A 15,436-nucleotide genomic window follows, 5' to 3' on the forward strand; every position below is an offset into this window, starting at 1 on the left:
TAAGGTATTTTTGGTAAAGTTTTGGGTATTTTATTTTGGGTTAAGTTAGGGGGTGTTAGGTTAGAGGGTTTAGATGTTAGTGTATTACTTTGACCCGGGGGGGGTGGCAGTTTAGGGGTTAATAGTGTAGTTTAGATATTGTGATGTTGAGGATGGCAGTTGAAGGGTTCATAGTATATTTATGTAGTTTGTGATGTGGTGGGATGGTGGTTTAGGGGTTAATAGTATATTTATGTAGTTTGCAATGTGATAGGATGGTGGTTAGGGGTTAATAGTATATTTATGTAGTTTGCGATATGGTGGGATGGCAGTTTAGAGGTTAATAGTATATTTATGTAGTTTGCGATGTGGGGGTGACGGTTTAGGGGTTAATAGTGTGTTTGTGTAATTGTTTAATCTGGATAAACTCTTTACACAAACTTTAGGTAGCGTAAAGATTTTGAGTGGTAAATGCAATTGCAATACAAGTGCAAATTAGCGTTTTACACTACCTATAGAAAATATGGGAGCGTAAATTACAGTGAGTTTGCGCAAACGAATTTGCTGTAATTTTGATAGCGCACCACTTGTAATATGGATTTGAGCGTAAAGAACACTGCAACCTCATGATCGCGTTTACGCTCCTAGCGCTAACGATAGCACTCCACTTGTAACCTAGCCCATAATGTTTTTAGTGTTTTCCCAAAACCACTCCATTCAGGTCATGCTCAGACTCCAGCCTACCCTGCCCAGCAAGCTTAGCCCCACCCACAACGTGTTATGTCCTGCCCCTCCCATTGTTGCCCCCTCCTACAAAACATCAGTGGGAATTTGGGAAATGTTGGGAGGAATAAATATATATATATATATCTCCTCTCAGTGTTAGTCATCTGATCATCACATTACCTTGTCAACTTAAAATCCTAATTTAAATTTGAGCTTCTCCTTTGTTGTAAATAACGGCCCCACATCAGCAATTGCCCCCTTTAATATACCTGCCTGGTATATCTCTCACATTTATGGATTTACTTAGCTTTGTGCTTTTGTTATCCCTTTCTCTAAATATTCCTTTCCTTTTCCTAATGTTTTACCTTCCCAAGTATTTCTCAACAAATATGCTCTTAATCTATTTTACACAAAAGCACAGTCACATTGTGCTCTGATCTCATTCATCACTCTCTCAAACTACAGGAACAGCACACAAATCTAATATGCTATTTTTATAAATGCAATGAGTTCATGAATATTACCATTATAACAAGTTAAGTTCAATTTGCATTTATATAACCTTTTTAGGTCTGTAACATGCAACATATTCCGAGGACTAAGTGTTTTCTTTGGTCAACCTTTTTTATATAAATTAAACATGATCTAGTACAAGCTTCTCCATGTGATATTGCTTTTCTTTCCCCCACATAATAAACATTAAAGGGAAATAAGTCAAAATAAATCAATACATCAATAAATAAATAAAATAACTGAGCTATCTATGACTCTAGGGCAGTTTCATTTAAAGAGACTGGACAGTTGGGTTAGCTGATCAGCAGCTTTTTTTTATAAAAAGAAAATGGCTAACAGGAGCCCTCCTGGTGCACTTTCTGAGTACCACTGGAGCTGCTGATTGGCGGTGATCAGCTCATACGTTTACAGTGGTGGCAGTACCATGATTGCCATGATTGGGTATTTTTTTTATTAAATAAAAGTTAACGCGCAAAAGGAGCAGTGACAATTAGTGGAAAAATACCAAACTTAGAATATCGCATGGGCGTTCACGTATTCCCCCATAGAGGTCAATGAAAAAAAACAGTGGAAAAAGAAACAACCAACTCGCGCGCAAACCTGATTGCATATTCTCATGTGTGCTACCCCGACATGAAAATATGAATATTTCACATTCCAATGTTCTTCACAAAGCAGAATATATTCTATTAATTGATAAATACATAGTTCTGATGTTTTTTTGGTACAATATATATATCTATACCTATAAATATAGATGATTATATATAGATATATGCAAATATATATAGGAATGTCTATTATAAATACATAGAACATATTCTGCTATGTGCAGAACATTGGAATGTGAAATATTTACACTACACACACAGTTAAACACTTAAATATGATTATTGCATAAATATGATTTTACGTTTTCAACTACTTAAATGCAAAAGGCTCCAATGCACTTATATATATGTCTTATACGTGTACATATGTATTTATGTGTGTATATATGTCTGTAAATATATATATATATATATGCACATATAAATACAGATGTACACATATACAGATGTTGTGTGTGTTTATATATATATATATATATATATATATATATATATATACTGTACATACATACATATTTATCTCTATATTAAAGCCCTTTGTCTGACTTTTTTTTCTAAAAAACCTGAGACCTCATATCTTTGAACTTTTGTGTGCAATATTTTTTTTTAATTATTTTATTAGATGGTGTTATTATGAGTGCAAGTGTACTTTGTAGTCTATTTTTTATGTGTTTTGTGACTTTTTTGTTTCCCGAAACAGTTAACCAGAGCTCTGAGGACGCTGTTATCATTCTAGCGTAATTAGCGATCGTGTTCACTTTCAACTCGTAATAACAGTGGTTAACCTGGCAATTGCAAACACCAGCGATAAACCCCTTATTGCTTGTGCGCAAATGTTTGTGCTTCATTTGTAATCTGGCTTTAAATGTGTAGAGAAAACTAGATATGTATTGGAATGCTGGCATAGATCATGTTTTTCCATACTAATGTTTTCTATATGCCCTGCGTTGTTCCTATTCATCAATTTTGTGCCTGTGAATATCCTTTCAAATGCTTTTATCCAGCTCTATTTTGGCTCTCTGAGCTACTTCTGTTAATCAGCTTATTACAGAAGAGAGCATCAGACCAGATCTGAATCCAGTCTTTGCCTAATGGTATAATATAAATGTCTTGCAGAAAACTAGTGAGGTTGCATTTTATTGTTAAAAATTGTATCCAGTGTTGAGCTACATGGAGCTGTAATAGGAAACATAAAAGATAAGTTGTTTACTGCTGTGAAAATAGCCTGTTATTTGTCTTATTTTTATTACTAGATGGAGGCCAGTTAATCCAAAATAACTGCAACTTTATTTTACACATTGTAATGGTACAAGCTGGTTGTAGCATAACCTCTTGATGACTGGACTTGAATGAATGTGTGTGTGTATGTGTGTGCGTATATCTGTGTGTGTGTGTATGTGTATGTGTGTGCGTTTATCTGTGTATGTGTGTGTGTGTGTGTATGCGTGTGTGTGTATGCGTGTATGTATGTTTGTGTGGGTGTATGTATGTGTGTGCGTTTGTGTATGGGTGTGTGCGTGTGTGTCAATGATAGCTTTTGTTAAAAAAAATAAAACTTTATTATTAACGACTTTTATGATGAAGCTGTATGAGTTAGTATTTTCTTGTATATTAAGAGATAAGTAGTGATAGCATTTACAATCGTTTGTCATTCATTGCAAATCAGTATATTGTCTTCCTGTTTGCAACAATATCCTCATTGGGCTCGATCACATATGTGGCGACGGGCACAAAACTCGGCGTCGCCAATTTTTAGTCTAATCGAGCAATCACATATACGGCGCAGCATACAAGTTATGCGCATATATTATACCCAATGCCCGCCGTTTTTACTTCCATAAACCAACATAGAACCGGCGTCGCTAGTCGGTATCATATATTCAGCACAAGGACGTACACGCGCAGAATGGAGAAAATTTACTCCATTTTTACCTCGCCACACATAGGAAGGTGCAGCAAGCCTTGCGCTGAGTATTAAAGCACCATAACTCCCTGGAAGCCTTAACAAACACCTAGCACATGCACAATATCAACCTCTAATCTGCCATCCCCCCACATCGCAATGTGTAATAAAATGTATTAACCCCTAAACCGCCATCCCCCAACATGGCAATAACTAATAAAAGTAATAACCCCTTATCTGCCAATCCCCCACATTGCAAACTACTTAATTAAAGTATTAACCCCCTAATCCGCCAAACCCCACAACGCAAAGTATCTAATTAACCTATTAACACCTAAACCACCAACCCCCCACAACGCAATCTACCTATTAAAACTATTAACCCCTAATCGGCCAAAGCAAAGTATTAACCTAATACCTAAGCCCTCTAACCTAACACCCCCAATTAAAATGCACTTACATAAAGTAACTAAATACTATCTACATTAAAAATTCATTAAAAATTACAAAAAATAAAAAAACATAAATTACTAAAAAAAACTAACATTACCCAAAATAAAAAACTAACATTACATTAAAAAAAATTTAAAAAAATTACATTACATTAAAATACAAAAAAAGCTAAGATTACAAAAAATAAAACCGCTAAGATTACAAAAAATAACAAACGAAATTATCCAAAATATTTTTTTTTATTCCTAATCTAATACCCCCTTAAAAACAAAAAAGCCACCCAAAAATAAAAAAACCCTAATCTAACAATAAACTACCAATAGCCCTTAAAATGGCCTTTTGTAGGGCATTGCCCTAAGTTTAACAGCTCTTTTTCCCTGAAAAAAAACAAAGTACCCCCTAACATTACAACATAACCCCCCAAAATAAAAAAACCTAACTTAAAAAAACATAATCTACAACTTCCCCTAAAAGGGCATTTGTATGGGCATTGCCCTTAAAAGGGTAGTGAGCACTTTTACAGCCCATAAAAATAAAATAAAGCCCCACCCCCAAAAAAACTCAAAAAACTAACACTTACCCCAAAATCAGTACTCACCATTGATTGAAGTCCAGTGATCCATGTTCTTACTGGCGGCGAAAGGTCTTCATCCAGGCGGATCCATCTTCAGCCACCGCGGGCCCATCTTCCTTCTTCTTGCCGGAGGCACGGCACAGTGGTCGGATGTGTGGAGTAGTCTTCGGTGGTGGCGGTGGTCATCTGCGACGTGGAGGTCCACTTCATGCGATCGTCCACCGCACACTGAAGATTGAATGCAAGGTACCCCTTTTATATAGGGGTACCCTTGTATTCCTATTGGCTGAAAAATTCAAATCAGCCAATAGTATGAGAGCTAAACTTGTAAATTAATTTGTATATTGTGTTTTATATATATATATATATATATATATATATATATATATATTTATATATATTGTCTAAGGAAGAAAAAAGTTACTATCTAGTATCTCTCTCGCTCATTCACCACGACTGAGGTCACCGCTCGAGGTATAAGCAGCCTGTGTCATTTCCAAGGTAGACAGCAACAGCACTAGGGACATATAAAGATCTTACTCACAATTTCTGGAACAGACTTATCTACTTGACGTACTGTCGCACCACCATCTGTAGCATATCAAAAATTTCCATACTTTTATTAAGGCTGTGTCCTCCACTGAATCATCAGCTCCTGCATACAAATAAAGTATCTACTTTGCATTGGAGACGTTCCCTCCTCATCGTCATCATCCAATACTCCACCTCTCACGTGGGATATTATCCAATCTTGTTCATTGAGTACAGGGGCCCCTGTTAGTGGTACTTCCAAAGTGTCTCGCTGCAATGTGAAGAAATGGTCAGCTGAATCCCCTTCTCAATAAAACAGCTATGCACGTTTCACTCATATAGATCTGGGCTTCATCCGGCTTAATATATGTATTACTCTGTAAAATGGTTTATTATGTAGTTTAACTAAGTTTATTATTTAAAGAATACAAAAATTAGATAGAGGAATTTGCGCTGGTTAAGTAATTTCTAATGGCCACTCTAAATGTCTATCCCCTTCCCATATAGATATAAATTAAAAAGTTAAAAAGAGGCCGCTAACAGCTAGAAGTAATAGTACAGCATATATTTATTAAAAACACCTCAAACAAAAATCTCAATCAAATAAAATGTCTAACAAAATCTCTCACGGTAAATAAGTCTTTTAAATGGGACGTCTCCCAATATTAGAATACCACCTTATGTTTAAAACTTAAAAAGCTCTCCATTAGAAACAGTTCCTCAAACATCACAGAGCAGTTTACACAATCTTCACTACAGCCAACAAGCCGTTCCACTTAAAGCTTCTAAAGACAAAATGCCCTTGTTACCTTTACTGGGGCTGTTGATATTGTAATCCACTCATTAGACCTCTTTATTCTTGTGCCCTGGAATCTTCCCGTACTGGCACCTCTGTATATCTTCAGAGCACTCTGCTCAACAATGACGTTGGGATTCCCCCTTAGTCATGCGGGGGCAGAGTCTTATCGGATAATGCAGCGCATGCACTTCATTGCTAGAGTGCATGCAGGGCACTATAATATTAACTGTAATGACTAGCTTCAAATGTTATTAAAAACATTAGGAGTCCATAGATTTTACATATGCATATGAATTTAAATGTACTCTACTGATATTCCACTAGTATTCACGTCTACGTGTTTCACCCTATTAAGGGCTTTCTCAAATAGAGATCCTGTAGTACGACTTCTAGATTTCAGTGCCCGCTTTTTAACTTTTTATATCATTATTTAAAAAAAAACATGTTTTGAATTTTGGCATGTTTTTTGTTTTTAGAAATAAGATTATGTGTACAGGAGAAAGTGGGCACAACCTTTCCCTTTTGCAATAGTGTCCTTTTTAAAGTTTGCATTATGTAAATTATCAGGTTTCTTAACATTGAAAATACTAAGCCCCTACAATCACTCAAAACTGTAAAGTAACTAATCACTGTACAGAACAGAGTTACTTGTAATATCGCAGTTGCACTGTACCAAATGGGAAATATCACGTTTGGTACAGTACAACCGCAATATTAGAAGTAAACCGGTTCTGTACAGTGATTACTTTCTTTACAGTTTGTGCTCAGAATGTTCAAAGTACTTTCCTATGGAATCCACATACTCATCTGTGCTACGAGTGTAAGCCCACTTTTTCACCTGGTGAAAGCTTTGCAAGAATGGCGAGACAGAAATTAAAATGTCATGGCTGACACAGTGATACTTAGAACATCAGTCTCTAAATCCTCCCTTCTCAAAACACATCCATTTTTGTTCTTTGCAACTTAGTTAAGGACATTGCTACATGTTAAATTTCATATCTCTCTTGACATTAGTCCTAAGGCTAGCACATTTTAACCCCTTCACCCAATCCAATGTTTATATATACATTGTGTGGTGCTTTGCTTATCGTACTGCACAACGTATTTATACGTCTGAGCTTCAGAAAGCGCCAGCAGTCTCGGCTTTTAAGTTACAGCCGAGAGCTGGAGTTCCTGAGCTCCAGGCATCTGCCTGCATATGGAACCCGGAGCGTGATCGGTGCTCCAGTTCAATATGAGAGCAGATGCCAGATTGTTACACATGGTAAAACTGTGCAGCAGCAGAGGGGGGAGGGAGTGGGAGGGTCCTAAACTGCAGAAAATTAAACAAAACAGGGAGAGGGAGGGAAGGGGCACTACGCTTCCGAAACAATGGGGGGTCACCCTAACCAATGATTGCGGGAGGTGGGGGGATCACTAGACTACAGAAAAAAAAGCAGACTACTGCCAGTACCTAAGATGGTGGGCACTAGTTAGAGGGGGGAGGGTTAGAGAGCTGTTTGGGAGGGATCAGGGAGGTTGGAGGGTAAGGGGGAATCCTACACTGCAGAAAACAAAAGAAAAAAATGCCTTAAATCTTCACATTGGCAGTACCAGTTGTGGGTGAGAGAGGGAGGGAAGAGAGCTGTTTGGGATGGATCAGGTAGGGATCAGGGGGTGGGGGAAGTGTCAGATGGGAGGGTAATCTCTATACTAAAGCTAAAATTAACCTTACAAACTACTTAATTAAACCCTTCACTGCCGGGAATAATAGAACTGTGCTGTGCAGCTACAATTAGCAGCCTTCTAATTACCAAAAAGCAATGGCAAAGCCTTAAATGTCTGCTATTTCTGAACAAAGGGGATCACATGGAAGCTTTTACAACCATTTATGCCATGATTGCACAAGCGGTATGTAAATAATTTCAGTGACAAACCCAAAGTTTGTGAAAAAGGTAACATTTGTTTTTTTATTTGATTGCATTTGCCAGTGAAATGGTGGCATAAAATATACCAAAATGGCCTATATCCCATACCTTGGGTTGTCTACTTAAAAACATATATATATATATATATATATATATATATATATATATATATATATATATATAGTTTTTTCAGGTAAATTGAAAAAATAACTAGATTTCTGTTTAAATGGACTGATAGCAAAAATGCAAACAATTATTGTGTATTTTGGGCAAGTTCTTCACTGAAAGTAGTGAAGGGGTTAATGTAGGTAGAGTTTGTGTGTAAGACCAGTATATTTTAGATCATTTGAGCTTTAGTTGTGAAACTGAATGATGGATTAATATTGTGGAATAAGGCTTGTGTGGAGAGACATATTCTGGACAGTGCAGTAAATTGTATAAATATCTGATTGATTGATTGATTGATTGATTGATATGTATACAACCATATAATATAGTGTTGCAATTTCAGCCATCCTTATATTTGTATGGTTTACCTAGTCTACAATCAATGTCACTTAATATATAACTTGCCAATGACAGTTCTTTTATAAGCAATGCCCTCAAATACTGGATATGGGTAATTTTAAATGATTTTATAATAATGTTCTGTTTTATTTAAAGCATTTTATTGGTGAAATACTCGTTTGCATTGGTAATTCCAGCAACTACACCAGCACTGCAATAGAGATATTCTGACCACATAGTGAATAATGTATAGTTGTGTGTGTTGAAGAATGTCACTCTTCAAAGTACAGTTTATCTGTATTAAAATAACTGATAATACCTCTTATCTATCCAGAACTTCTCCTCTATAAGCCTATTAAGATTAGCTAATCCCTGACTATAGCAATAACTGATGTCATTGTGATAGTGGTGAGGTTGCTGGTGTGTTAGCTGGTGCTGAGCTCATTCCCTTAGGGTCTTTCCAACAGGCCACGGCTAACAGGCTCTTGATAGATATGATTTATTAAGATACACTAAAGCATCAAAGTGAACCATATGCTGTGTATCTTAAAACACTATTAGGTGATATTTGTTTGTAATATGTAGAATAAATGTGTGTACAATGTTTTAAAAAAATTATATTTAAACAGTTTTCAACAAAGAGATCTCAATTAAGAAATGTCAAAGGGATATAGAAATTCAAACTAATATTGCAGTATTGTTGCTTTATTTCTACTAATCCTCACTGGCTAATAAGGACAACTGCCTCTCCTTTACTGGTCGCACAGGACGTGCCTCTACAACTAAAACAAGCATACTGTCAGTATATACCAGGGTTATAATACAATTTATTTGCTATTATTCTTTAAAATAACCTCCAAAAAAATGCATATACGAAACAATTGAAATTAATATTTATTCCTAAATTTTTGAGATTTGTTAAATTTATAAACACATTGAAATATATTAAGTAGAGACTATCTTTGAATCAACTATGCACGCTTATTCCGTTACACATAATCCAAGAAGTAGGGTCAGCACTGTGCAGTGCTCTAGTGACTGGGGTGTACTGCTAACCCCTCCAAATGATATATATACAAATTGTCACCAGCACCATATCTTTTATAAGATGATATCTTTATTAAAGACACATAAAAACAAGCGACGTTTTGGGGATTAACCCCTTAGTCATGCTGTATGTTACATATACGCAGGTTCTCTGCTCTTAAACTTAAACTTTCGCACCAGGAATTCCTATGTGTATCTCAAGCACCATCTAGTGGTGAATATTGTATATTACTTCTTAAAGACCATTAGTAACAATATTAAAAACATTGTGTTACCTTAGACAGGACGGCAGAATAAAAGATACATTTTATATATTTAAATTTTTAACAGACACAGATACACTGTTGCAATTATTCTAGAATAACACTTCATATCTCATTGATTGCAGTACTTTGGGAGAAACCAGCCAAATATACTAAAACATGTAGGAATATCTAGGTACATTTTTGGGTAGGAGCAACAACCATATATACCCTAAAATGGCATGTGGTAAACTATATATGTAAAAATATAGTTTAATCTTATCTCTGATTTTAAAATAACCCAGTTAAATCAAAGTCTCGATTAAGGCCCTTTGGTATAAGAGTTTCGAGCTTGTGGATCCACCACATCTCTTTCTGTTTCAATAATCTCTCTCTGTCCATCCCATTCCTGGGGGTATTTATTTGTTCTATAATTTGCCACCTTAATTGGCTAATATTATGACCACACTCCAGGAAGTGCTTGGACAGAGGAGCCTCCAAGTTCTTTCTCTTTATATTGGAGTGATGTTGACTCATGCGGTCCCTGAACTTTTGTGTTGTCTCCCCCAAGTAAAAAAGGGAACAAGGGCACTTGATAAGGTATATCACATGGGTTGTATCACAGGTGTAAAATCCATTTATATCGTACCTTTTACCACTCTGGGGATGGAAAAAATGGGCTCCTTTGATAATAGAGCTACAACTCATGCAGCCTAAACAATGATAACTGCCTTTTCATTTGCTGCCAATATAGGTTTGTTTGTTACCCTTACCAGAGCCTATATCTGTTCTAATCAGGTGGTCTCGGATACTTTTCACTCGCCTGAGAGGAGCTTCCTTAAACAGAGTTACCTGCTGGTTACAGTCCCTGAGGACATGCCAGTTTCTTTGTATTATCTTAGTAAGTTTATCACTCTGGTGGCTATACTGAGATACAGATTCGTTTTATCCTCTTTGGGAATAGGATTTTTGATCTGTCTTATTTTTTTTGTTAATGAGGTTCACCGGGTATCCCTTATCCAGAAATTTGTTGGTCTTTAAGTCTGATATCCCTATCTGACTCTTCACTAACAATCCTTTGTACTCTGAGTAGTTGTCTCTTGGGCAACGACTCAATCAGTTTTTTAGGGTGGAAGCTATCATATTGCAAAAGAGTATTTCTGTCTGTATCTTTAGTGTACAAGTCAAATTTTAATATGTTTCCTTTTATAGACACTCTATTATCGAGAAAAATAAAAGACTCCTTGCTATAAGTAATAGTGAACTGTAGGCCTCTGACCATAGAATTAAGGTCAATAACAAAACTCTCCAGGGTTCCAATGCTGCCCCACCACACGCCAAACACATTGTCGATGTAGCGCCACCACACCGCACCATATTTTTTTTAAAAGGTTGTTCTCATAAACCATTCTTTCCTCAAATTCATTCATATACAGGTTGGCATATGATGGGGTAACGTTGGAACCCATGGCTGTAACCCTAATTTGTTTAAACCACTTGTCTTGAAAAAGTTACAATATTTTATACAACAGATCATAAAAAATATACCTTTAAAATGAACTTTACTCACAATAATCACATTAAAATACCACAATAAAATACCAGAATATGGACCGTTAACTTAACAATGCTTAGTTAGACAATATAACAAAATACTTTAACATCCAATTGATATGCCAATTTATCTGAGCTGATATAACCTCTTATTTAGCTACGATAAGGCAAATTCTAATATATATATATATATATATATATATATATATATATATATATATAGCAATGACTGTAATTAATTTATGATATTAAAATATATATGACTTTCCAGGTATACATTAATTTATCTAAGACCTATGTAGATAATTTGTTACCAAAAGTACATAGGTTAAGATATTTTGAAATCTTGATTCTTAGGCTTTCAACTTCCCCTATGTCTGTAGGTAACTTGAGTTCAGATTCTTTGTGTATCTAAGGTTCAGGGGCAATTAACAGGCCTGTGCTAATTACTATATCCTCAAAATTTCGTTTGCATATCAGACTTATATAGAGAATCTTGTCTCCAACACCCCAGGATGCATCCAAGCTTGGGTAATTATCAGGCCCATGTAATGACCCCATGTGGAGCTATGAGCTTCAAAGGCTAAATGTTTATTATCTATCTTCACTAATTGAACAATTGTATCATCCCTTTTGTTTTCTCTTAGATGGATTTAGCAGCTATGGGGGTTAGTAATGATCTGATAGGGGATCTTTGAAAACAAGTCCTTTGTTCTCAGATGTTCTGTAATCAGGAAAAGGCATCTCATGTCTGACCTCAGATTTGCAATACACATAATGTATTCAGCGATAAAATGAGCATGCTCAAATTTAATATTTGATAGGTTGCATACTTATTTTATCTTATTATATATATATATATATATATATATATATATATATATATATATATATATACATATATATATATATACACACATGTGTGTGTATTGTCTACTGACATTCACAAATACCCTGACAATACTTTGGACAGAAGCAGGAGTAAAAAATAAATAAATCTTGAATTAATTTCAAAATGTCCTCTTCTATATGAAACAAAGAAAAAAGTTGACCAGTGTCCCTTTAATGCATCACTTCCTATCCTTTTATTACAGTTATTAAAAAAACATTTATGCACTCATATTTAATGGTAAACCATACCTATTTGTATCAGCCTTGTCCTGCACCATACTCCTGCACGTTTTTAAGTAAGGTGATTGCATCAATCAGACACCATATTGCCAAAGCTATTAGTGAAGTAATGTTGCAAATGTGCTGAGAACTTTCAGTCAACTGGCATTAGCAATAAGGCCTCATATTAGCTGCATTGTAGCCAGACATCATTTAACGATAAAAAAATAAATATACAGGCCCATAGACTCTGCACCAACAAGGTATGTTTTTATTAATCATATGCAAAACGTGATCATGTATACATTTCAATAGTAATATTGCACTTTATTAAAGGGACACTCAAGTCAAAATTAACTTTTATGATTCAGATAGAGAATGCAGTTTTAAGACACTTTCCAATTTACTTTCATTATCAAATTTTGCAGTCTTTTTATGTTCACACTTTCTGGGGAACAATAATCTTCTGAGTATGTGCACAAGCTCACAGGGTATACTTGTGCTAGTCTGTGATTGGCTGATGTCTGTCACATGATACAGAGGGCCGGAAAATAGCAGAAAAAATTATTTGTCAGAAAATAAATCTAGCGCTTATTTGAAGTTCAGAGTAAGTGGCATAAGTGCTATTGAATTGTTTTTTTATTATGTACTTTAAGCGAACATGAAATTTATTAAACTTAATGCATTACTTTTATTTAATCTTACATATATTATTTATACTTGAATTTTCATTTATATATGTCTTTATGGGAAAATTAATCTTCTTTGCGATTTTAAAATGTAATTTTTTTACCTATAGAATGACTTGGGAATATTATAAAAAAATCTCAGATGAAGAAAAAAATCTGATTGGTTTCTTTCAATACTTTTCTTTGTTTTGTTTTTTTTCTTTAATTCCACATCACTGACTTTTAATTTGAAAACAATAAAGGAGTATTGAATTAAGTTGAAATATCTTCCTCATGAAAATCACCGAAAATCATATAATTTGTTAACATTTTGTAAGAACTTTAGGCCAAAAATAATCTTTTTAACATCATTACCTTAAAAAGCCAAGTTGTACAGTAGTTGCTTTGTTTAAAACATTTATATTTTGTATTATCATTTTTTAAATGAAAATGTTTAACTAATTGATATGTGGGCGGTAAGGCTGTAATTCTAACTTTAAAACCAAGAACCTGGAATATTCTGTAACCTTTTTCTTTTTATTAAATTAATGATAATGTTCTTTGTTCTTTAGCATATTAAGTATGAGCAGGTCTTTATAACTGCACAATCTTTCTGTTATTTGTATAGAAAACAAGCCAGCGGGGAAGGTTTAAAGGATTCTGAGCTCCCCGACGTAGAGGAAGACGATGGAACGTCATGAGTACTTGCATGTCCTGATTCACCTGCTGCTACAGCCCTCACATTAACATGTTGCACAGACTTTTACGCACATGACCATTTTGTACCAAAGCTTCTGGTCTGTAAAAGCAACCCCTAACCATTCTTTTCAAGGTCTTTGTAAATGTTTTACTATTGTCAGAAGAATGCTGTTGCCGAATAGCAGCTGTCTACGTTAACTGTGCTAATCATGTCTGTCTGCATGTATATAAATATGTGTTTGTACACAGCAAAACCAATCATGTGCCTCATCTCCATCTGTGCTTCTGCGTTTTGCAGTCAGTGTAGCTTGAGGATTGCTTGACCAATGAATGTTTTTTATTTATAAAGGACAAACCAAAAGGCTTCTTTAGGGATTTTTTTAATAGAAGCTGTGTATACAGCATATTATAGTATCTGAGAACTTGCTGTTGTACAGGTTTTCTTTGTTTGTTTGTTTTTGACATACTCTGTAAAGACTCCTTATGGGGGCATAAATAATGTTTATTCTTTAAACCATGCTTGCTGCTGAGATCAATTATTTTAATGTGTCTAGTTAATTTCTGTATAATTGCACAACACCTGCCTACGAGCAGGAGAACTGACCTATGGCTGAGATCTTGGCCACTAGACTTATTGTATAGAAATGTTTACATTTGCTTAATGAAGGGCTATTCTCCTGTGCACACACTTGCACATCCCAACTATTACTCCCTCACAAATATTAAACCAGATTTGCAAAGCATTTCTTTTCCATTAGCTTAGATTAGATTTATTCCTTCAGATGTGGGATGGAATTATAGGCACATCCAATGAGTATATCTGATGGATTAGTGCAGTTTAGTGAATATGGGTTTGAATATATTATTGTTTAATTCATTCATTTTATTTCATGAATATAATGATTTTTTTCTCCACTTTTAAATCTAATGCAATGATGTTGAGCATTATCGCAGATCTGTCACTTTTTTCATTCCAATTAAAAAAAAAACATTTTTAAAAAGCCACACTGCATTTTATTTATTCTAAATTAACCATTCATGTATCTGTCTTTTTTGTTTTTCATCACAGAAATGTTAATTAAAGATCAAGCACAACTTTATTTCCTGGAACCTTTCATTTTCTAAAAATGTTTTGTTTTTTATTTTGATTACTTATTGCATTGTAGAATCCAAGACTAAGGGCCAAATGATCTAAACTTTGCCAGATCCGATGTGGTTTTTCTTTCCAATTCTTGTAGGGGCTGCCCTGGTAGAATTATCGTAAAAAGGGGCAGTCCCTGCGAGTGGCAAGATGTCTGTTTTTGAAAGTAAATGGAGCTAGCTGTAAATGGACACCGTGGAGTAAAGATAGCAGTGAGCAGTTGGCGCACATTACTCTGTTTTCTGCGTATAGCATATAACAGTCACCTATATTTTCGTATGCATGTGTTTTTCTGTTAGGGTTATTCAATATTTTGAGTGTTTTGAGAAAAAGTGTTATCTGTAGTGCAAAAATCTTTATAGAATTACGCTGGGATTAGAGAGACAATTTCATATACGCCCATGGAACGCTCATGTTCAAGCCATTTAATGAAAAAACAATTATGTTTTTTATTCTGTACTTATAAGTACTA

General features: G+C 35.0%; 1 protein-coding gene across 1 annotated transcript in view; it reads left to right on the forward strand.

Moving 5' to 3' along the window:
* The window catches only part of CAMKK1 (calcium/calmodulin dependent protein kinase kinase 1), an 882,751-nt gene extending 867,923 nt beyond the window's left edge, over positions 1–14,828 (forward strand). Inside the window, exon 18 of the mRNA XM_053707509.1 lies at positions 13,753–14,828. Within this exon, the coding sequence (XP_053563484.1) occupies positions 13,753–13,825 (73 nt within the window). The 3' untranslated portion in view covers positions 13,826–14,828. The remainder of the gene's footprint in view (positions 1–13,752) is intronic.
* The last annotated feature ends 608 nt before the right edge of the window (positions 14,829–15,436 follow it).

This window comes from Bombina bombina, chromosome 3, assembly GCF_027579735.1.
Source record: "Bombina bombina isolate aBomBom1 chromosome 3, aBomBom1.pri, whole genome shotgun sequence".
Lineage (NCBI taxonomy): Eukaryota > Metazoa > Chordata > Amphibia > Anura > Bombinatoridae > Bombina > Bombina bombina.